The 23711-nt window shown below is 30.5% G+C and overlaps 1 protein-coding gene across 3 annotated transcripts in view; it reads left to right on the forward strand.

The window, feature by feature from the left end:
* The first annotated feature begins 985 nt into the window (after positions 1 to 985).
* LOC132732477 (synaptotagmin-6-like) overlaps positions 986 to 23711 on the forward strand; it is a 49449-nt gene continuing 26723 nt past the window's right edge. Inside the window, exons 1-6 of one of the 3 annotated variants that reach the window (XM_060718906.1) lie at positions 988 to 1188; positions 5557 to 5746; positions 6158 to 6295; positions 7653 to 7975; positions 10650 to 10773; positions 11160 to 11592. In XM_060718906.1, coding sequence (XP_060574889.1) covers positions 1087 to 1188; positions 5557 to 5746; positions 6158 to 6295; positions 7653 to 7975; positions 10650 to 10773; positions 11160 to 11371 — 1089 coding nt within the window. In that variant the 5' untranslated portion in view covers positions 988 to 1086 and the 3' untranslated portion in view covers positions 11372 to 11592. Of the gene's footprint in view, positions 1189 to 5556; positions 5747 to 6157; positions 6296 to 7652; positions 7976 to 10649; positions 10774 to 11159; positions 11593 to 23711 lie in introns of those variants that run through there. The other 2 variants (XM_060718904.1, XM_060718903.1) reach the window with 2 other exon arrangements.

The following is a 23711-nucleotide window of genomic DNA, read 5'->3' on the forward strand; positions in this document are numbered from 1 at the left end:
TTTCCGGTAGTTATAAAGATTGCCATTAAATATGATTGAGGATGGACACATAACATGTAAATATATTATTGAGGGGAACTCGAGTGTCAACGCGAATTCTATGCTCAAGTAAAGAAATAGAATATTATTTTAATTTCTATATAATTCAATTAAGCCCGTATGCTTTATGAATTTATGAAAATGATATACATAATTTATTATATGTTCTGTCCTACATTGTAGGTATAAAACATAATATTCAAAAGTTTTCCGTAAAGGTGTTAATTCTAATCATTTGAATATTATGCACGAATTAAAGTATATAAATTTGCTCTGAAATATTATGAATTTTTAAAATGGTTTTATAAATTGCTACAACAATCATGTGAGGAAAATTTGAATAATAACGTAAAATTTAGGTTAAATTGTATTTTGTTATCCCATATTGTTTAAATGTTTTCGATTGCATAAAGACAACAACAATTATTCATTAACAAAGAGGTTTGTAGAATAATAAATAAAAGCAATTTCGATAATCATGAAACTCCTCAAATAGTGATTCGACAACACTGATTATATCGATTCTGCTTATAAAAATAGTTATGTACAGCTTTATTCATGCACCCTAGCACCGGTTAAAGCGGTAAGTGCATGTACCGTACAGAAATAGGCTTGCGTTTGAACTGATGCAATATGCTTATAGGCAAGAAAAAAAAATGCTTTTGTCAAATAACTGCCATACAAAGTCTTTTTTTGAATAACATAGAAATATAAATGTAAAGGTAAACTTGTCATTACAAAGATTTTCATTTATTTTGCTGTTTAAAATGAATATAAAAGAATAACTATTGTTTTTTTTTATAGATATTCATAAAAAATGTACCTTTCTAAGTACATTGTAAGCATGTATAACATTCAGACTTCCTTCAATATATGACCTTCCTATTTTGTATAAATTACTTTCCAGATTATGTGATATAAAAGTTTCTCATACCGTATCGCCGCATTTATTATTAACGATTTAAGTAACACCAGATGTTGCTGGTTTGACATTAAAAGTTTCAAGCATATCTGGGAAAACATGAGTGTAGAGCAGTTTGTTAAGTAATGGGAATATGTTTACACAAAGTTTTTCATCATGACATGGATTCATTAGCACACAAATTTCATGGACACAAAGAAGGACGAAGGTCAATTTGCATCACTCCGGTAATTTTATTTTCAGTACAATTTAATGCCTACAGATGTAGTTAAAATGTCTTTATATAATTGATATGTTTATTTTTCTAACAATAATGAAAACGTTGTAGATAGTGTTTCCTTTTGCGCGAAGTTAAAATATCAAATTGTTTAAGACAAAAATAGTATCGCCTCATTGATTTAAATTGCGGAGTCTTTGCTAGAAATATTTATATATACTTACACAAAACACCTTAAATGACACTTATTTTTACTGGTATTTTAAATCGTCAAAATCGCCATCTTCATACCTAATATTACAATATTTGTTAAAAGGTCAATGATATCAGGGTCTAAGTCAGTGATGTGAAGGTCATTTGATTTCGTTGGTATACGGCTAATATTTTCAGTTATTTTGATATGATTTACCATATTTCTTCAAAGATCTAATTTATTTACGAAGGCTATTATGCCTCATTTCTCGCAAAAAGCCAAACCCAACTGGATATCCGTTAACAAGTACAGTAAAATGTCATTTATTGATATATTTTCTCATCCATAGATAAATCGTGTACTCGTTGACATAGAACTTACCAAATGGATGACAGAAATATGTAAAATCAATGATAATTCTCTTGTTAAAAACAAGGAAAGTCGGATATTTTTATCAAAGCAATGGGTTATTCTTATTCTCTCAATTAATTATAAAACCAAATAAAACAGGTTGAATATTACTTGGCAATGCGTTCTCAGTAACCTTAGACCAGAACATGTATAATGAGTATTATCACAAAGTTACGGTCATTCATTCTTTTCTTAGGGTAATCAGTTTTTGCCTGAATAATTCTACATTGATTCTAGTATATTAGTATCATCTGATATCATATATTGTATGCCATCATATTCAATTATTTGAATATTGATACTTTAACGTTATATAAAAACAAGTACCAAGGAGCCTAGTAAATGTTTTGCGTTTTATGCATATATTTAACCATGAATTTTATAAAATTGTATGTTTTATAACTGAAATGTATTTATTCAAACCTGTTTTGAGACAAACGTTTATGGTTGTTGCACGTAATCTTATAAACGCTTCCTTTACTAATTCATTGATTACATTCGCTGAAATACTCACATTGTGTCTTAAAATCTACTAGAAATGTGTCATCATGCCACGGATGCCCCCCGCATGCAGCCAAAATTTCAAATGTTATAATATTTAGTTCCAAATTTGTTTTGCACAAATTATTTTTTTCATGTTCAAAGCCCTTAAAACTATTCAATGTTAACACAAACCATTTTTATACAATGTTCAAGGCACTGAAATTATTCAGTCTTAACCTTTTGAAAATAGCATATTGCATATTTGTAGCCAAAATAATGGCTACATACATTTCCACAAAAGTATGAGTGCTGAAACTGAAAGTTCAAAATTTTTCCAACATTCAGGAAGGATAATTTTGTCCAAAATCATTGAACCACGACCAAATTCAAACTTAAACTGCTTATTCCTAAGATGTATCTATATTATTTTCAAAGTGAAAGGGACATAACTCTGCCAAAAAATCATCGAACCATGACCAAATTCCAACTTGACCTGCGCATTCCTTTGGCATATCCATATGTCAAATTTGAGTTGAATATGTAACACTGTTTGGTTGATAATGAACAGAAATTGTAAATTTCATATTATTTTCAAAGTGAAAGGGGCATTACTCTGCCAAAAATTATTGAACCATTACCAAATTCGAACTTGGCCTGCGCATTCCAAAAACATATCCATATGTCAAATTTGAGTTGAATGCGTAATACTGTTGGGGAGATAATAAACGGAAACTGAAAATTTCATATTATTTTTAAAGTGAAAGGGACATAACTCTGCAAAAAATCGTCGAACCATGCCAATTTTGAACTTCACCTGCGCATTCCATTGACATATCCATTTGTAAAGTTTGAGTTGAATGTGTTTTACCGTTGGGGAGATAATTAACGGAAACTGAAAATTTCATATTATTTTCAAAGTAAAAGGGGCATAACTCTGCCAAAAACCATCGAACCATGACCAAATTCAAACTTGACCTGTATTTTCTCATGACATATCCATATGTCAAGTTTGCGTTGAATGTGTTGTACCATTGGGGAGATAATGAACGGAAACTGCAAATTTCATATTATTTTCAAAGTGAAACGGGCATAACTCTGCCAAAAATCATCGATTCATGACCAAATTTTAACGTGACCTGCACATTCCTTTGACAAATCCATATGTCAAGTTTGAGTTGAATGTGTTGTACCATTGGGGAGATAATTAACGGAAACTGAAAATTTCATATTATTTTCAAAGTAAAGGGGCATAACTCTGCTAAAAATCATTGAAACATGACCAAATTCGAACTTGACCTGTATTTTCTCATGATATATCCATATGTCAAGTTTGAGTTGAATGTGTTGTACTGTTGGGGAGATAATGAACGGAAACTGAAAATTTCATATTATTTTCAAAGTAAAAGGGGCATTACTCTGCCAAAAATCATCAAACCATGACCAAATTCGAACTTGACCTGTATTTTCTCATGACATATCCATATGTCAAATTTGAGTTCAATATGTGCAACGGTTATTAAGATAATGAACGGAAACTGATGATGACGGAAGGACGGAAGGACGGAATGACGGAACAGGGTAACACTATATGCCCCTGCCATTATATGGCGGGGGCATAACAAGATACGTTTTTGTATCTATCATACGTTCTATCAACGTGATGGCATGTACAAAATTAAGAAGAAGAATAATTTTTTATAAGACTATGTCTTTCGTTCGAATCCTTTCCTTTAAATATATGATTTGAATTGTGTTCTAATTGTATTGTGTTTATACGTATAATTATTTCGGGAAATAACTATGTTTAAACTAAATAATGTATTAAATGCAATTGAGAGAAATAAAGAGTCTATAAAGAACGCAAAAAACGACAAAATTGTTGCAGGGTCGGTTTGATTTCATGAACAGTAATTGAAAGTGCAAGTTACCGTCCATGCCCCCTAGCAATTTGGAGTTTTGAAACATCCGCAGATTCGTTCACACGGTGATTATCATGGAACCTTTAGCTATAAACATTTCATGTTTGATATCAATAACAGATAAAATATATTATCTTTACTGAAAAAAAGGTCTCAGTGACAGTTTAATCAATGTACTGTCGATTTTAAAACAATAGATAAACGACGGCTATCATCTTTATTGGAGCCATGGTAACGTTAAATGTCAAATCAAAAAAACTTAAATAAAATGGTAAAATTTTGAATTTAGAAACATATGCCGATGTGCGCATATGGCAGTTGTGATGGAACCGTCAATGTGACAAGTTAGTGTCATTCCAATAAAAGCGGCACATGGTCCCCAAATAAAGGAACTTGTGTGCCAGAAAAAAAAACAATGGGTGAAACTTTAAAAAATTGAATTTTCAAAGGATATCAGAGATTATGAAGCCTTGATAACACATATAACATATCACAAGACATTATAAAGATCATGTGCTTTTAATGTACAGCGAAATGGTTTTGAACGGCAATGAGTTGCCAAACATTCATTTGCATCTCAGATTACTTTAATATTCAATTCCCATTAAACTTTAAGGCAATTGTACTAAATTAATAAGACACCAGTTTACATTGGGTGAGCTCTGATGCTGGTGAGAGTGATTTTAAGTTATGTAAAAATAAGTCATTATTCTTCCTTTTAATTAATTCCTATTAAGTAACATTTTGAAATCAAACTTAAAAAACATATTCGCCCTTGCAGTGATAAGTGCAGAAATGTTTTAGACACAAACTGTTAATAAATAACATATCAGAAATGCCGCAGCAGAAATACCCATAATGTAACCTTGATGATAATTCTGTGTCCGCTGGAAAGGCAATAAAACGTAAGTTTTATTATTGTAAACAATGTAGTTTACCTCGACAAGCTGCCTCGTCGTCTAATCAATATATCTACCATTGCTACCTAATAAAGATATAAAGAGACATTTGACTCGTATAGGAGACAATGCAGGCAAATTAAGGCAAGGACAGATGGCTATTCTCCATGTTTGTTTACAATAAATGTTAAATATTGGATAAACCGGCAATAATTCCCCTAAATGTCAAATTAACTAACGTTTGTAGTTCGTATGATTATAGTGTTGAAATATTGCAATAAACGAGGGAATAAAACAAACAAGGTCGATCATCCCGCATTCAAACGAATAGACTTGCACATAAACATATTATGTCTAGACAAATGGCTACGAGTGTGCTTAATAATAAGAACAAAAATAAGTACTTCAGGCGGTAACATTTTGCTAATTCTAATCTAATGTATGTATTTACAATATTTCTTTCTCTTTTCCAGGATGTGCAAATATCAAAAGAACATCAACGTGTTCAGCCACGTTCCACGTCTATATCTTCACGAGGTAGCATATCAACTGTGTCACGTGGCAGTATAAAGAGTGACCCATTCGCAGGTTATGAAGACACGAGTAGTATAAGTGCACGAAGTGATACGAGCGTAGATAGCTATGTTTTTGATCCTTCATTTGGTAAGCTTTAATTGTCTTATTACAAATCAGTAGGTGAAACAACACATTAAGACAAAATTATGCGGGTTTTATGTCCTTGGTTAAAGAATGCATTGTATTCATACATATTTTTGTTGTCAATGTGTGTTTTAAATATAAATGAGTGAAATATATCTTATATGATTATTTTATTGCATAACGTAATCATTTGTACCTCCGTAATCTTTCCTTTTTTTGGTTCCATATGACCTGAACTGTGTTACTTCGCCATAAAACCAAACAAACGAACAAAAAACATGACAAAGAAGCATTTTTATAAGCCCAAGATTTATATCACACAATCAAAACAATTTGATAATTATAGCCAATTGTTGATATTAATTCTATCTTTCATAAAAAATATGAGCACATGTTTAGATTACTACGTTTCAGGTGCTATTCGACCGGATTTGTATCCGAGAAAAGACGCTGTGTTACAACAATCATCTGTAGATAGAAGTTTTGGACGTCTTCATGTACGTCTAAAGTATGATTTTAGGACGTCAGATCTGGTGGTTCATTTGATTGAAAGTATGATTCCTTCTTTAAATCATTTGTTCTTAGAATATTTAATCATAAAAAATAGAAACTGTTTTTGGTTTCCTGGCGTATTCGGAAGGTCAGAGGGTCAATGGTTCTTCTCAGAATCATGAAATAATGCACAGAAGTGTCTTCCTTCCAAGCAATCATTTCCTGACGTAATCTTATATTAACTCCTTTATTATTTCTTGTTAATCAATTAATATGTAAATTATTAGCTGTAAATCAGTTGTGTTTCTTTGTCTTAAGTGAAAACAATTTCTTCCTTTGAAATTAGTTTTGTATTTCTTTTCATTCTTGTGACAAATTTGAAAATGTTTGAAATATTTCATCTTTAATACTAAAAGTCATCTTTAAGAAATATAAGTTAAAACGAATGTGATCTTTATATTATAATGGTTTCTCTCATTTATTGGAAATGTATTCATATATATCACCAACGCTGCACATCGCTGCATGTAATATGTAGCAGACGACAAACATAAAATCTAGCAACTAAGTGAATATTTATGAACTTTTTTTTTTTTGTGATTCGAAATAGTACTAAATACTCAACCTTTGTTTTAATAAAGAATCTGTAAATAGTACTGAATACTAAACCTTTGTTTTTAATAATGGTTGAAAATGTCTTTAAAATTCTCTGGAAATTGTAACACGTGAATAATAGCAACTAAGTGCATATTTATCAACTTCATTATGCGATTATAATTCCTTAAAGAAGTTCTGTAGAATACTAAACCTTTGTTTTTTAATTATGGTTGAATATGTCTTTGAAATTCTCCGGAAAATGTAACACTTGAATAATAGCTATGCCATGTACTGGAAGGGGAGAAACCTCTTAAAATATGGTAAAACTAAGCCATTCATTAAATTAAAGAATGATAAATGACTAGAAAATGCTAGAAAAGACCAATAATTAGCTATTTTATGTCTTCTTATCGTCTTTGTTTATGTTGTAAATGACACTAAATATGCGGAATTTAGAGCCTTTATTGTCTAACCTGGGTGACTTTTATTTGAGTGATCATTTTTTTGTTGAAGTATACGAGTGTATATTTGTTGACTCGGCAAAACATGTCAATATTAGAATTTCAGATCCGAAGAAATCTTAGAACTGGAAACCTTTTGAACAAAGATAGACATTTCTTAAAATTGTTCATCAATATTTCTTGGTGAATATCTTGACAGATTTGAATTTGTAAAGACTTCACTTTTATCGAAGCCAACTTGGTGTCGTAAGTTTGTTTGTTCGTCTAAGTGCCCCACTCAGAAAATTTTCTCATGTAGATTAATCAATGCATATATTTATTTAATTTGAAAAGGTGATTTATCTATTTCTTTTCATAAGCACAAGATCTTCCGCCATCGGAAAAGATGGATCCAGATGGTGGTTTTAGTGATCCATACATCAAAGTAAGCATAGAACCAATTGTCGACGAAAGAACGCGCCAGTCATCTGTAAAGCGCAAGACGGCCAACCCGTTTTATAATGAATATTTCAAATTTCCTGCAACATATGACGTCATCAAAGAATCTTCACTGGTATTTCTTGCATATGATAATGACAAGTTTTCCCGCCATAAATTGATAGGTGAAGTTCGGATAGATTTGTCGAAGGTGGAGACGAGCAACAGTGTGGAGATGTGGTGTGATATACAGAAACAAACTCAGGTAATGATGACGAAGTACACAGAAATATGAAAATAAGTGTGCAATATTTATTCGAAAACAATATACTGCATAATCGGAAACAAATTTAGAATATAATTTAGCCATTACGTCAATATAACTTTAATATAAATAACAATTTACATTTTATAGGAGTATAGCAAAGTGTTTATATTTATTCTATTAATATGTTTTAATGTATTATTCTGTAAAAAGGAAACACATTTTTGTCCTAAAAATTAGTCCACAAAAAATTTTGTTATTGAGGAAAAAGTCGTTAGCAAATCAGCAGAATCCACTAACTCTGTATGGTTTTCTAAGACTAAAAAGATGTAGATATAAATATATAGATCTAATATGAAAAGAATGTAAAATGATATTACTAGTCTCATAACGGTAATAACTTTCAGCTGTACCCGTCGTGAAACTTTACCTCCTTCCGGTTTAATCTATAAATGTGTTGAATTATGGGTAATAACGTAATGGATTTCTTCCATATTGGGCAATAAATATTTGCCGTTGTTAATGTCATATTCCGTTGGCTTATAAATCATTTTACCCATAAAAGAACGAAATATTCCAGAAACTATTATAGACGGACAGAAATGTTGTGATCATAACATAATTGTAGAAAAAGCCGAAGGCGACGGGCAACAGGGATTTTTTTTTATAATTATTTTCAAGGATACATGTTTTATTAATCGTCAGTTATCATCTGAATAAGACTGTTGTCCGCTTTTGTCTATCAACTTTCAAAACCAAACAAAATACATTGTGCACATAGTATACCAATGTAATAATGTCTGCTTTAGATATTGGTCTTTTCGGCATTGTTATATTTTACTAGGTTAATAATTATAATCTGAATATTAAAACAAGTTATATACATGCAGATAATGCAAAATAAAATAAAAATCCAAATAATATCAAACAATTGTTTGAAACAGCGATTATCATTTAAAATATATACACATGCAATCAATTAATGATCAATATGACATTGAATGTGTTCTTTCCCTAATATAACAAGTGCAATAAATACATTTTAATAGTCTTCAGTGGCGAAAACACATTTTTTTAATTGAAACATGATGAATACTATTTTTTTTATAAAAATCAAGAAATTCTATAAATATTCAGAATCATTAAGAAACATTGAATATTTTGTCCTAAATATGACCAAATTTACTTTCTTTTCATCAAAATTCTAACATAAGATTTATTTCTGCATTATGTGTTATGGAAAGCAAGTTTCGTATGCTAGGTTCAGTCGCTAAATTAATACACTTGACGACCACATTTGTACTCATTATAATTTATTTATTTATTCATTCATTCATAAAAATAGCACAAATCTGGATACATGATGCTTTAAACTGTGACTTCACATGTTTTCTTTATAATAATAAATATATGTACAGTAATACAAAAACAATATAATTAATTTATATTGAGAGAACATTTACAGGCTAGAGAATTATTTATTTCGATATATACTAAAATCTCTATTAAATTTAATAACAATAATGTATCGAAAGATATTACATCATGGCACATCTGCAACAATGAGAAACATTGGTTAAACAAAAAAATACGAAACAAAGTAAATTCGAAATAACGGCAAAAAGCTCAATGACTCTCGTGAACAAAACTGTGTCAAGATTATAATTTCATTGACGATATAATAAACAATATTCCTAACAGTGACTTCATTTATTGACGACTGATTGAAGTATGGGCAGTTAATCCTTGTGTCACATCGTCATTAAATTCAAACAAATAAATATAAATGAAAAAAGGGGCGTCCGAGGTCTTCTAACCACAGTCCCCTTCGGAAAGTTCGAATCCCGCCAGCGACTTTGGCGCTAGAAAATCCTTATTTTGTTCTTCAAGTGTCAGATTTTTTATCTGTCTTCTTGGCCACACGCCTGTAGTACTTTTTATAAGAAATAACATCGATTCTGATAATTAACCTAAAATTACAATCATTATTTGGTTGCATGGTTCACACATTTAATATTTCCGCTCCAATTAGACTGTATAACGAGATAAATCCACTCCAAGCAAGAAGCAAATTAGCAAACCAATTAGCAGGCTGTACACGTGACTGGAGAAAGAACGGATTACCTTTATTTAAAGGTACATTTCATTAACGCGATCCAAGACTTAAAGATACGAAAACGTATTTTTGAGTTTCAACTGCTAATATTTAATGATAATGAAATGGAGACTGGAGTCCCAAAACAAGGAATGACCTTTCTATAGCTATAAAAGCAAGTTTAAATTTCATTGTCACCGACAACTTGAACATTAAACAGTTAAACTGATAACTAAGGCCACCATAAATTAACTAGTCCGTCTTAATTCATAAGGACAATTATTTGATTTGGTAATACAAAATGTTGAGAAATATGGAGACCTTGAAAACGCACAAAATGCCAAAATTGAAAATGTTGCAGACTTAGTTTGATAAAGTATGCTATTTGGCGGCAGTGGTGTATACATGCTATTGTCAACGCACTCTAGCACCGGCAAGAGCAGAATTCAACATTTAACCATGAACATGGTGTTTTAAAACGTATTTTGAAATCAGTAGATGTGTTCACATGGCGGTAATTTAAACTTCTTTGAAGTCTACAATATCCTTTTAAAAAACTTGTTTTCTCTTTTCATACAGCAAGAAAGTGCTGAGCTTGGAGAAATCCTTCTATCATTGAGTTACTTACCTACGGCTGAGAGATTAACAGTGGTTGTGATGAAAGCCAAAGACTTAAGAGTGCCAGTTACAACGCCATCTTCAGGTGAAATATTTGTCAAGCATATTATTGTATATTACGTTAACTTAGTTAATAAGTTAACAATTGAATTTGGTAAAATTACATGTGCTATCTAAAATGGAGTTACCATATTAAAAATAATACAGAACATTAAACCGAGATTTAAGTTGATAGGTCTTTCTACCTCTTATTTTTAAGTAATGAAGTAAAAATTGAATTGGCTAAATACATTTGCCAATGTCTTTTATCACAAGACAATGTACAAAATATTTTAGGAAAGTACTGGAACCAATATTTTCTATATATTTATTATCATTTGAAATTGCTTGTTTGCACATAGTGTTATTTCGTTGATGCTACATATTAGGCGCTATGTGTGTTATGAATTAGTATAAACTGTTTTCTTACAGATCCTTACGTGAGGATAACACTTATAGTGGATGGAAAGAAAGTAAAACGGAAGAAAACAAGCGTTATGAAAGGTACACATAATCCAGTCTGGAATGAAGCCCTTTCCTTTAATATACCTGCTGAACTGTTGCCAAAGGTTATGTTAGAATGTCACGTGGTTGACAACGACCTTATAGGTCATGGAGAATTTGATTTGTCGGCTGCTGCGTAATTGGGTCAAGGAGGACAGGAAACGAGGGCAAGCATTGGAATGATATGATACAAAACCAACGTAAATCTATGGCCATGTGGCATGCTCTGCATAAATAAGACAACGTCACGATGGACCTTATATGTACATGTATATAGTGCCTAGTAGGGTGGTCTTATTTTGTGTCGTCTGGCCACTTTTAAATTCCAGGCTAAATGTGTTAAATTTATATTAATTTTGTGTTCTCAACATAAATATTAATTACAAAGCGATATTTATATCAAAGTGCTAAGAATTTAGCATTGTCGAAAGATCTGTGTATCCAGACGACATGATATTTGTTAACGTATAAAAATTCTATAATATAATGTAATCATCTTGTTTCTATTTAAAAAATTTCGGAAACAAAGTGATCCCTCGGAAGCATTCATCACAACAAAATAGCATAAGAATTGCAGACTCGGTTTGATTGAGTCTGTACAAGAGGGATAATGAATAGGTGCAGCATCCCTCACGCCCCCTAGCACCGGCTTGAGCAGTACTCAATTCTCAACACTTTATAGTGTTGGCATCAATGATCCCGAAGGACCAGAAAATATAACAACACTGAAGTGAAGTACGGGACAACTTTTTACGACTTTTTAAGACTAATCTACTTTACATACTATAGGGCAAATATGTTACTATACTTTTGATAAAACAGATTCATTCTGATACCTTGTAAAAATAACATATTACTTCAACCAGGTTGATTTCTCACCAAAGATTATGTGTTCATGCATGCATAGTAGGTGATTACTTAGTCAAATAATTTTAAATTACACAAATATATACAAGTAAAATTTACTTAAATAACAAAGGGGGTATGTGCTGCATTTAAACATGTTATAAGACTTGATGCCATTTATAATTACATGTATATACTTAATTGATATTATATAAACTGGTAACCCTCATTTCATCTCGCCTTACAATCATGTTTATAAACCATACATTGATAACTTTAAACATGTTACATATATACATTTTTCTTATTATTTATTATTTTCGAATAAGGGAAGAATTTTCACTTGACATATTATATAGAACTATGAATCATTGAAATAATTCTTTTTGAAAATTTTCAAAAAATGCTGGTACAAGCATAAAAACATTAAGTTGTTATTAAAATATCGGTGGATAAACAATCTGTATAGTACACGGACATTGTGATGGGGAACCTAAGAATTAGCTTAAGATAGCACAATAGATGGAAACACTCTACAAAAAAGATGTACTTGTCAAAATTTCAATTAGTATGTTTTCTGTGTTTGTCTATTTCTTGGATGAATTTAAAAGCCACCGATTAGGTTTTTGTAAGAATCTTTTTCCTACAATTTGTTTATTATTTAAGGTGCAACTTCAGTTATAAGATACATGTAATTGTTCTTGATACTACATGTAAACTTTTAAAATCAGGTTAAGAACAATATTTTCACCTGATATTCTCTACTTATTATTTGTATTTTATATTTTTCACATGCACATTTTGTATAATAATATCACTTATTTTTGGAACTCACTTAAAGTTAATTTTAGTAGTTAAAAATGAGAAAAAACCCTATGACTCTGAATAGCCATTTTATATTTAACTTGTTGTTTAATCATATAAAATTTAATATAAATGATACACCAATATGTTTAATTTCATGTTTTAGAGCCATCACATCAAAATGTACCATTCTTTTATTCCATAGTATAGCTTTGTGAAGAAACCATTCTCGCATTGCAATATGTTTTGAATAAAATATCATGAAAATGGATAAAGAATTATGAATAAAATATAAAAGAAATAAAATACTTAATATAATATAGAAAATATTCTGCGTTAATTATTTTAAAGAATTTGTCAGAATATATCTAAAAACGGTGAAAATTACGTTTGATTTATGAACTTACATGTAAAATATTCATGTAAAAAGTTGATAATTCTGTTGAGTGATTTTTTGTGTTCACATTGTACTGATATTTAAATGAGCATGAGAAAAATATGTTTGACAATGTCATTACCAGATATCTTTTCACATTGACGTTTTATCTGAATCTCTTAAACAACATTATTTTGTACACAATTACAATATATATATTCAAATATAAAATATAACTCTGACATGACTAATGTTATATTTATCATAAATGTATTATTGTATATCACAAAAAATTCTTATGGTATATTTTTGTGTGAATAAAGAAATAAAAAAGAAAATATATTTTTCTCGATTTTATTTGCAATATATGTGAATTCAAGGGAAATCTTGTTATTTTCAAATGTTATCAAGTGTTAAATATATCAAATTGGGGTAATTAGACCATTTAGGTGGTTTGTTTTCCACGAAATATGATCAGTTAAATCGATTGATATAAACTAAGAATAAAATGCACATGTTTTATGGCATCTTATTAACTCTGTCAATGCCGCAAATAACACAAAATCTGTAAAGTATGCAACGTGCTGTTCTTTCAGAATAATTCATTGTGGTATTTCAAATTTATCTAATATCATGAGATTTTATCACGCTTGAAGGCCGTCATTCATTCAAGTTAAAGGATAATTTCTCTCCAAACGTGTCAGATTTCTGCTACTATTCAATTTGAAGTAAAACTACTCATTAGCGTTTTTGCCTTTTAGAGAAATACACAAACTTTCTTCCAACAGAAAAACAAAACAAAAACTTTTTTTTTAAATAATTTAGGTGAAAAGGCTGTATGTCATATTCCTACAATAAATAATTCTATATAGATTGGTAATATGCATTTCTATTCTCACATCGGTAATACTTTCAGCTTGAAACTTCACCTCCTTCCGGTTATATCTATAAACGTATTGTTTTATTGTTTTATGAGTAATAATGTAGTGGATTTAACTTCCATATTGGGCCGTTTATTAATATCACATTCAATTCCCTTATAAATCATTTTCTCCTATCAATAAACGGAATTTTCGAGACATTTGCAAATTGACGTATTCTTAAATGTTAACTATATATATATATACATCTAACAGGATATGAAGTATATAAAGATAAGAGAAAATGCCTTTAGGTTTGACAGAAATTGACTGAATTGTAAAGCTACTGATGATTAACCATTTCATCATCATTTTAATATTAAAAACTACGTCTGCTGCCATATATTTTATGACGTCAAGATCAATATAAATTATGAAATAACAATGTTATGTAAGTTTTAATTCAAAATTATGTACAGGAATTCAAAATCGTACATTGTTCTTACAAATTTATTTACATGTTAAAAATATGCCTGTATTTAACATGTTCAAAGAGCATTTAATAAGAATATTTTTATTTGGTATGATCATTTTTGTCCGGAGCATATCTCAAAAAGTATTTGAGGTATCAACTTGAAACTTCATAGGTGGATAGATCATATTTAGGAGGAGTGCAATGTACAAGAATAATAACTCCACCCTGCATAATTTGTGAGTTATTGCCCTTTGTTATTTTTCAAACTTAATTTTTGTCCAGAGCATTACTCAAAAAGCCTTTGAGATATCAACATGAAACTTCATAGGTGGATAGATCTCACACAATAGGTGTGCAGTGCACAAGAATAATAACTCTACTTTTCATAATTTTTGAGTTATTGCCCTTTGTTATTTTTCATACTTAATTTTTTACCTGAGTGGTGCATTCCTCAAAAAGTCTTTGAGATGTCAACATGAAACTTCATTGGTGGATAGATCTTATTAAGGAGGAATGCTGTGCGCAAGAATGATAACTCTTCCTTTTTTAATTTTTGAGTTATTGTCCTTTGTTATTTTTCATACTTTTAGTCCGGGGCTTATCTCAAAAAGTGTTACAGGAATCAACTTGAATCTTCATAGGTGGATAGATCTCATTGAGGAGGTATGCAGCACACAAGAATGATAGCCTACCCTGCATTATTTTTCAGTTATTGCCCTTTGTTATTTTCAGCCATCAGTATTCACATAGGTTTCAATAGCTTTTATCACTCCAGCCATAAGTTTATTACCAAAAGACCCCTTAAAATTGAATTATTCTGCTCTACTACATATATATTCTTCCAATAGGCAAACACATTCGGCGGGGGATGGCCATGATAACATGGCTCTTGTTGTTTTTGCAATGGGTGTTAGCACATTCAATTTTTAATCACAGTCACAGAACCGATCGTACAAATGTAAGACAGAAACCGCTTTCAACAGTGTCAAATAATAACATATTTCTGAACAAAAGTGTAAACTAATTACACATTTTCAACGGTATAAAAATAACATGTTTTGACACTATGAAATAATAAAAAAGATATTCCAACAGTGTAAAACATCAGTATGACAAATGTCCTGTTTATTGAGCTTGCCATTTGAACAATGCATCTCATGTTTTCAGAATTGTTTTTTTAATTTCAACGAGATTTGGTTTTTTCATTGTTTTACCTCGTTACATAAAGTGTATGCTCATATATGTGAACGACCTTTGCAAGTGAATTAAATGTGAATTATGGTCGAATTTAGAAACATTTGAATAATTATGTTGGATAATAAATTGTTTCCAAATTTGTATAAATGCCATAGATAAATAGAAATGCTTCCACGTTAATGATTATGTTTAACTAATAAATTACCGCCGGCTATGAATTTATCTATTTTTGAACAGTATGCTTTCGTTTTAGAATGTATTGTTTTTCTAAAACAGCAAAAACAAAACATTTAGACAAAAATTATTATCTTACTTTAAGAAGTTCCCTTTGCGTTCCAAGGGATGATTTTAAAGTTAAATGTATATCGTTGTTATAAAACTAAGGTTTCTAATGCAGTTATAATGTATGTTATTTTCGCGTATGAATTAGGTCAAGGAAATAAAGCAAATGCCTGGATTTCGTTTAAAGGCAAATAAGAAGACAATACAAGTAGGAAAAAGTTTTGGTCATTAAGTCCGTTAGCAAATTGCAACTCTTAAAATAGATTTGTCTCAATTTGTGAGGGATTTCGGTGCAATTAAACGTAAAACGTGCTTATTTTACTGCTAAATGAGGTCAAGGCATTAAATAAGATGTTAATTTAGTTGTCCGTTTCTATCGTTTCTATTTCTACGTTAAATGAAGCTAAAACATAAAACCGAAATAGAGTACAAACAATATATGTACTCCGCGAAAAGATGTTTTTATTCTTCTTCAGACATTTGAGTTTGTTTTCTTTTTGGTTATTTAGAACTTTCTGAAGTTAAACTTTATACCTGCATATTTCGCTGGACAATAAACTAAAGATATAAAGATATGAGAATAAATTTAAACACATAAACTGGACAAATAAATGGTATACCATTATAGCTATATTTAGTATTTTTGTTCATAATATTGCACGGAATTATTATTTTATTAATCGTTCTTACATTAAGGTTCTCAACATATATCTTATCTGACACTTGATGAAAGAAATTGTATCGCATTGTCTCAAAGACTGTTTGTCATAGCATCTTCGTTTATAACTACTTTGCAATAAATATGAGTGGACTCTACGTCAATTAAGCGGTCCACGGTTTCGCATAAATAATGAATAAGGTTAACTTTATTGAAGTTGGTCTGTAAGTTAATATTTGAGACTGTAATAAAACGAGTCTCTCTTGTAGTGTATATAATGGAAAAAAATCTTTATTACAAGTATTAAATTCGCACTTACAATTACAAATTATCCAAAAAGGTCGTCATAAAATACCTTCATTGTCCAAAAAATGATATTAAATAGATTATGCACATTTTCATCGTTAAAATTGTCAAGCAACTAAAATTTTTCTAAAATACAGGCGTAATGCATGGCTTTTAGCTTAATGTTCATAATGTAATGTATTGCTTTAAGCTTATCAGATCAAAAGCTTTAGAGTCACCTTTGCAAATAATAAGAAAAAAAACACTACTGAAAATAAATTTCTTCTTTTTGTCCTAAAACTTGTTCTTCATTAGTTAAAAATAACTTTTTTGTTATCATGTAAAGTTTTTTTTAACAAATTGTAAAAATAGATAGACATCCTTGTTTAGTTAGCATAAGTAATGAGAAGAAGGACTAATTTCAATCTATATTCATAAACATATCAACACATTTTTGTAAGCTGCTGTAAACCTATTTGTACAATTTCATCAAAAAATGTATGTTTACTCGTATATATCAATTCGAAAATTGTTAATGTTCTGTTAATAGAATAAAATCATTCTGTGCATTAATTAAATGTGACCACATTCGAATCATTATAATTATCCTACGAAGTAATATTGTAAAAATGTCTACTTATAATAAACATACGTATTTATTGTGTTAGAAAGTATTATGTGGATTTAAAACGATTTATCTCTGTATATACATTGATTTCCATTTTACAATATTGTTAAAGCATGATTGTACAGCTATTGCCCATAAGTTTGTTGAACCCGACAGATGTACTTTGGATCAATTAACAGTTGATTGTTGTACATGTATACCTGTATCATATTCGTATAATATATCCCTTTAATTTTCTCTCTATAACCTGACTAATAATGTAAAATTGTACATTTTCCTAAAACAATTAATGCTAATGCTACATATTTATTATGTTAAATTAGGAAAAGATCTAAGTAGTCTCTTAGTGTGTAATTTCCTCGTTTGATAATGGTTTTTCTTTTGCATGTGCAATGTAGCTGAAGTGGAAAACGGTAAATTTATTTGTCGTAGAGAATAAAAGACTATTAGATTCTTTCTTTCCTATGGATATTACAGTTGGATGCTGAATTAACAAAAGCTTCAGTGAAATTATCATTTGTGTTAGATTTTTTGACATTGGCTTTTTTGAGTTGTCATTTCAGCTGAAAAAGATAAATAGGTGCCTCGTAGTTGGAAGCAAGATATCATGTATGAAAAGTTATACGAGAAGTGTTAAACATTTAGTTCCAATGTAAGAGTGTAATTATATTTCTTATTTCTTCAATAGTGCCAACATCTTATGCAAATATACGTTTGTATAATGATTGTAATTCGCACTGAATATGAAATTTGTTTTTACAGAATTCAATCTAGTTCGGTTGTGATGGAAGCTATAAGCATAAACAAACCTTTCTAAAACTAAACAATAATCTGCAACCAGTGTAAAGTGTTTTGTTCAAGGAAGCAACGGCTTGGTCTTGGCAAAATTAAAACCCACGGACAGCAGTCCAGCCTTAGATTAAAGTTTAGTCTGACGTGTCAACACACTCTACCACAATGCCATTTTAATGGCTACGTCTTTCATTGTTTTCTGTACAAGATATAATCCATTTTACTAGTAGGATAATCACCTTTGTCTCCTGTCATAAAGAGTGTCATTTAAAACATTAAATACGAACAAAATAAACGTTCTACACATAAACAATTTCATAGGATGGTTTATCTCCATTATAGTTATTTAGAACAATTCTATTGTCGCCAATCCTTTATTGTTTGTAAGTTCTACTGGGAAATAGGGTAATCGGCTTTAGTTAAAAGCATTGTTGTAAAAGTCATTGGACAAGAAATTGTTATTTTTAGAAAAAAGAACAACAGCCTTAAATTACAGATTATTAAATTAAATGTATTACATGAAGAAAACAAAACACCTGTTGTATGGGGAACTATTAAAATATAGCATTCATATTTGCTTATTTGGTAATAAGTACAACAATTGAAGATTTTGTCTGTTTCGTCCGTTGAATATATATGATTAGCTGGACACTGTTCGAGATCAACGTTCCTCCAGGGGACAAACTGTTGCAGTAACATTTTGTACAATCAAAACACTTCATTCTAAAGGTATTATATCAATTGTTATGATTGGAAAGCATTTAGTATTGTTTCCGTTTATAGTGGTATATTAATAAAAGTTTTTTCCTCGAATCTAAGAATGACATGATCAAATTTCGCATATCTGTTCAAAATATTTTTCAATCCTTAGATAAGACTGTATATACAGAAATATAATGTTATTCATTTCATAACATATTTCATGAACTGTTAATAAGTGTGCATCCAGTCCCAATGTGTCTCACTATGTTTACCTTCCAGATAATATTCTTTCTTTTATTTTCTATATTATGTGATATGCAATGTATCTGACATAACGTTTCGTTCCATTTTTTATGTACGATTTTAGTAACGCCAGATGTTACTGGTTTGACATTTAAAATTTCAAGCATATCTAAAATCTAAAAAATACAGTGAAGAGTAATTTGTTATGTAATGAGAATATGTTTACACAAAGCTTTTCATATAGATTAATTAGCGCATACAATTCAGGACGGAGATCAACTTGCATCACTCCGGTACCATTTTATTGGAATACTTTGTCTTATTATGTACTTATAGATACGGAAAAGTTGCATACGTGATGGAATACAACAGCTGTTACATAAACAGGTTTCAAAGCTTTCCTTTTATATCTCATGAAATATGCAATGTTCAACATGAAAAGATGACATTGCCAATTTGAGTTTTTATATCATTTGAAAAACAAACATTTCTTATAATCTAACTAAGAACATCCTTTGGTTACATATTATGAAGGCAAACGTGTAGTATTTCACTTAAAGCATAGTGATAATAAACATCCCCTATAGTATGGTTCTTATATAACTTCCACGGACTAAAATATGTTTCTGTCAGAGAGTTTACTTTTGGTAATGCAACATATTCTTCTCCTTTGGGCGAGGCGAGCATGATATATTTACTGAACTATATACTGGAGTACAGACTGAGTTCTGTCAGTCCTCATTTAAAACTTTGACAACCAATTAATACGAATCACAGGCATCAATCGGGATACAAAAATGTATTTTTTTAAATATATATTAGAGTATCAAGTTTAATATTTTCTGAAATGAAGTAATTGCATTTGAATAAAGTGAAATGTTCAAACCAGCAGTGTTGGTATATAGTTAATTTATTTCGATTTATTTTTCAAGGTCGATTAATATCATTATTTTTAATTCATAATCCTCTTCTAACTAATATACCGGAAGGGCTTGTAGAAGAATAAATAGTTCCCGATTTATTTGCCTTTTTAGGGTTCAAAATTCTATATAATATAATTGAAAAAAAAAGAAAAAAAATCAATATAAACAGCCGATTACCGGTAATTGTCATATTCGTTTATACATATGCAGCAAACTATTATTGTAGCACCAATGTGTAAAAAGTTTTTTTATCAGTTTCCATAAAGATGATTAAATTATATGAAGCATTTGACATACTTGGAATGGCTCAAAAATGGTTGCCAGGGGAGGTAATCACTGCTTTAAAAATGAAGCAATATCTTAAAATTAAAAAAAAAAAAAAAACAAAAAAAAAAACTAATCAGCGGAAAATTGTTTTGTAAATGTCAAACATAGATTCAGATTATTTTAATTTTATCTCTTTAATTTTGAAACTTTTAAAACCTCCAAATCGTTGAATTATAGAAGTCTATGTATCTAAATAAAAAGCGAAGTTCAACATGAACGCGACCTTTTAAATTTTCTGTTTCAAAAAATGATCGTTTAATTATTACCTTATTTATCATGAAGAAAATGCTTTCAACTAAATGAAATATAATGAAGGATTGGCAGAATAATTTGCGACACACACTTATAGCGGTTGTATGTAATTGAAACAATTTTATTGCATTGTTTCCGTTTGTGAATGTCTTGGGGATAATTCGTTTTTGTATTAAAAACATTTTATAGTTCTACATCAGCAGAAGCATCCGTCTTATTACCAGCTTTGTGTGATTTTATGTAATGGACTCATAATTGGACTCGTAAATTTTCTTGCGATTCTTCGATTCAACATGAACCAAATGAAGCAACAGGTGCATGACGACTTCGAACCTGATATTGTGATATAACAAGATCTAACGTGCACACTTAGTTAATATAAAAATTGAAATCGTGCTAACACAATTAACATAATGGTTCGCTGCTTTAACTAGAACTCCGCGAGTTGGATGTGTCGCCTTGTGAACAATGTAGTTTAGGGGAAATGGCCAGGACAAAAATGAAATATGAAAAATAACAAAGGGCAATAACTAAAAAAATAATAAGTGCAGAGCAGCAGTTTCTGTACACTGCACTTCTTATCAATAAGATCTATCATTCTATGATGTTTCAAGTCCATAGCTTTCATACTTGAGGAGAAATGACCAGGACAAAAATAAAGTAAGAAAATGAACAAAGGGCAATAACTCAAAAATAAGAAATGCAGAGTATCAGTTCTTATGCACTGCACTTCTTTTTAATGAGATCTATCATCCTATGAAGTTTCAAGTCCATAACTTTTATACTTTCGGAGAAATGGCCTGGACAAAAATTAAGTATGAAAATTAACAAAGGGCCATAACTCAAAAATTAAGAAATGCAGAGTACCGATTCTTGTGCACTGCACTTCTTAATAATGAGATCTATCATCCTATGAAGTTTCAAGTCCATAGCTTTTATACTTAAGGAGAAATGGCCCGGACAAAAATTAAAGTATGAAAATAAACAAAGGGCAATAACTCAAAAAATAAGAAATGCAGAGTACCAGTTCTTGTGCACTGCACTTTTTCTTAATGAGACCTATCATCCTATGAAGTTTCAAGTCCATGGCTTTTATACATTAGGAGAAATGGCCCGGACAAAAATAAAGTATGAAAATTAACAAAGGGCAATAACTCAAAAATTAGGAAGTGCAGAGTATTGGTTCTTGTGCACTGCACTTCTTAATAATGAGATCTATCATCCTATGAAGTTTCAAGTCCATAGCTTTTTTAGTTGAAGAGAAATGGCCCGGAAAAAATTAAAGTATGAAAATTAACAAAGGGCAATAACTCAAAAAATAAGAACTGCAGAGTACCGGTCCTTGTGCACTGCACTTCGGGTTATTTAAAGAAGCATGCATACTAAGTTTGAAGTCAATCAGACTTATAGTGACTGAGTTATGCTCTGGACAAGCTTTAGGGGACGCCGACGCCGACAACGACGCCGACGCCGACACAGACGCCGCCGCCGACACCGCCGACAAAAGTAACCCCTATATGTCACCTTTTCAAGGCGACACAAAAATATATGATGAGTACAAAGTTTAATATATTCTGTCATATAAAAAACAACCTAAAGAACAACCAGCAATGCATCGAACAGAACATATGCATAAATATAAATATATTAATGCTGCATCAAATGATAATCTTTCTGAAAGTTTTGTAAATTGTGAAAGAACATGTTAAGACGTTTTATTATTGTGCCTGTCCTATTTAGATACATCAATAGAACCAATATTACACGGTCAATGTTTTCTTTTTCGCAATAGTAAAATAAAAGGATTGGTGTAAAGAATGTGTTACTTATTAAGGAACGCTCGAAGTAATTTATCACCGGCCTGATGTTCTTCTAAATTAAATGTAATTTCTGTACTTTTAAAATGTGTGTTTTCGTGAAATCACAGTTCGTGATCGTGAAATCACAGTTCGTGATTTTGCATAATTTGTATTTAACTTACGTTCGTATGAAGCTAAGTGGAAAGTCTTTGAGAATTCTCTGAATCTTTCACGTTAAATATTGTTAATAAAACATAATAGAGACGCCCTTACTGAGAGGAAGGAAGAAGTGTCACTTAAATAAATTCCACATAAGGTCTTAGAATTACAGAGACAATTTTGTGGTATTAAATCTAATGGAAAATAAATGACTTAATCTAAAAGTATGTTTACAGATTCAACTCACATTGGCAGAACAGCGGCATTTATATATAATTACGTTGGGTAAAGGAAGCAAAATATGTCCTTTTATATCGTTGCACACTTTCTTGCAGACGCCATGTTATTTGAAAATTTTAACTTTTTTGTTTTGTGTTTTAGTGTCATAATGTTAAATTTGAGTTGCTAATGCTTTGAATTTGATTTGTTCCTCGGTAGGGTTTTTACACTATTTTCGTGTTTAAATGCTGAGTTCTGCTGAAACCGATGCTAAAGGGGGTGGACTCCAGTACCGTCCATGAACAGGTACAGGCTAAATCAACCGGTTTTTCCATTTTGGTCGTTCTTTAGGGAGTTCGTTTTTCTCTATTTTTATGAGGAAGGTACATTGGAACAGCCGATAAAACATAGATATTATACTGATGACTAGAATACAACATAATTGAACATAAGCTTACCAAAGAACGTTTCAATAATTCAATAATCCATAGCTAATTGTCAACAAAATTTGATTTGTTTTAATTAATTCATCAGCAAACAAGCAAAACAAATATGATATTGTAAAACTTATTTAATGCAAATGTTTATGGAGTTGCCGTCTTCAGTACATAACATAAAATGTTGTTATAAATAAATATCTTAGATAAGCTTCG

This window comes from Ruditapes philippinarum, unplaced genomic scaffold, assembly GCF_026571515.1.
Source record: "Ruditapes philippinarum isolate M1 unplaced genomic scaffold, ASM2657151v2 ctg269_1_1_1_1, whole genome shotgun sequence".
Lineage (NCBI taxonomy): Eukaryota > Metazoa > Mollusca > Bivalvia > Venerida > Veneridae > Ruditapes > Ruditapes philippinarum.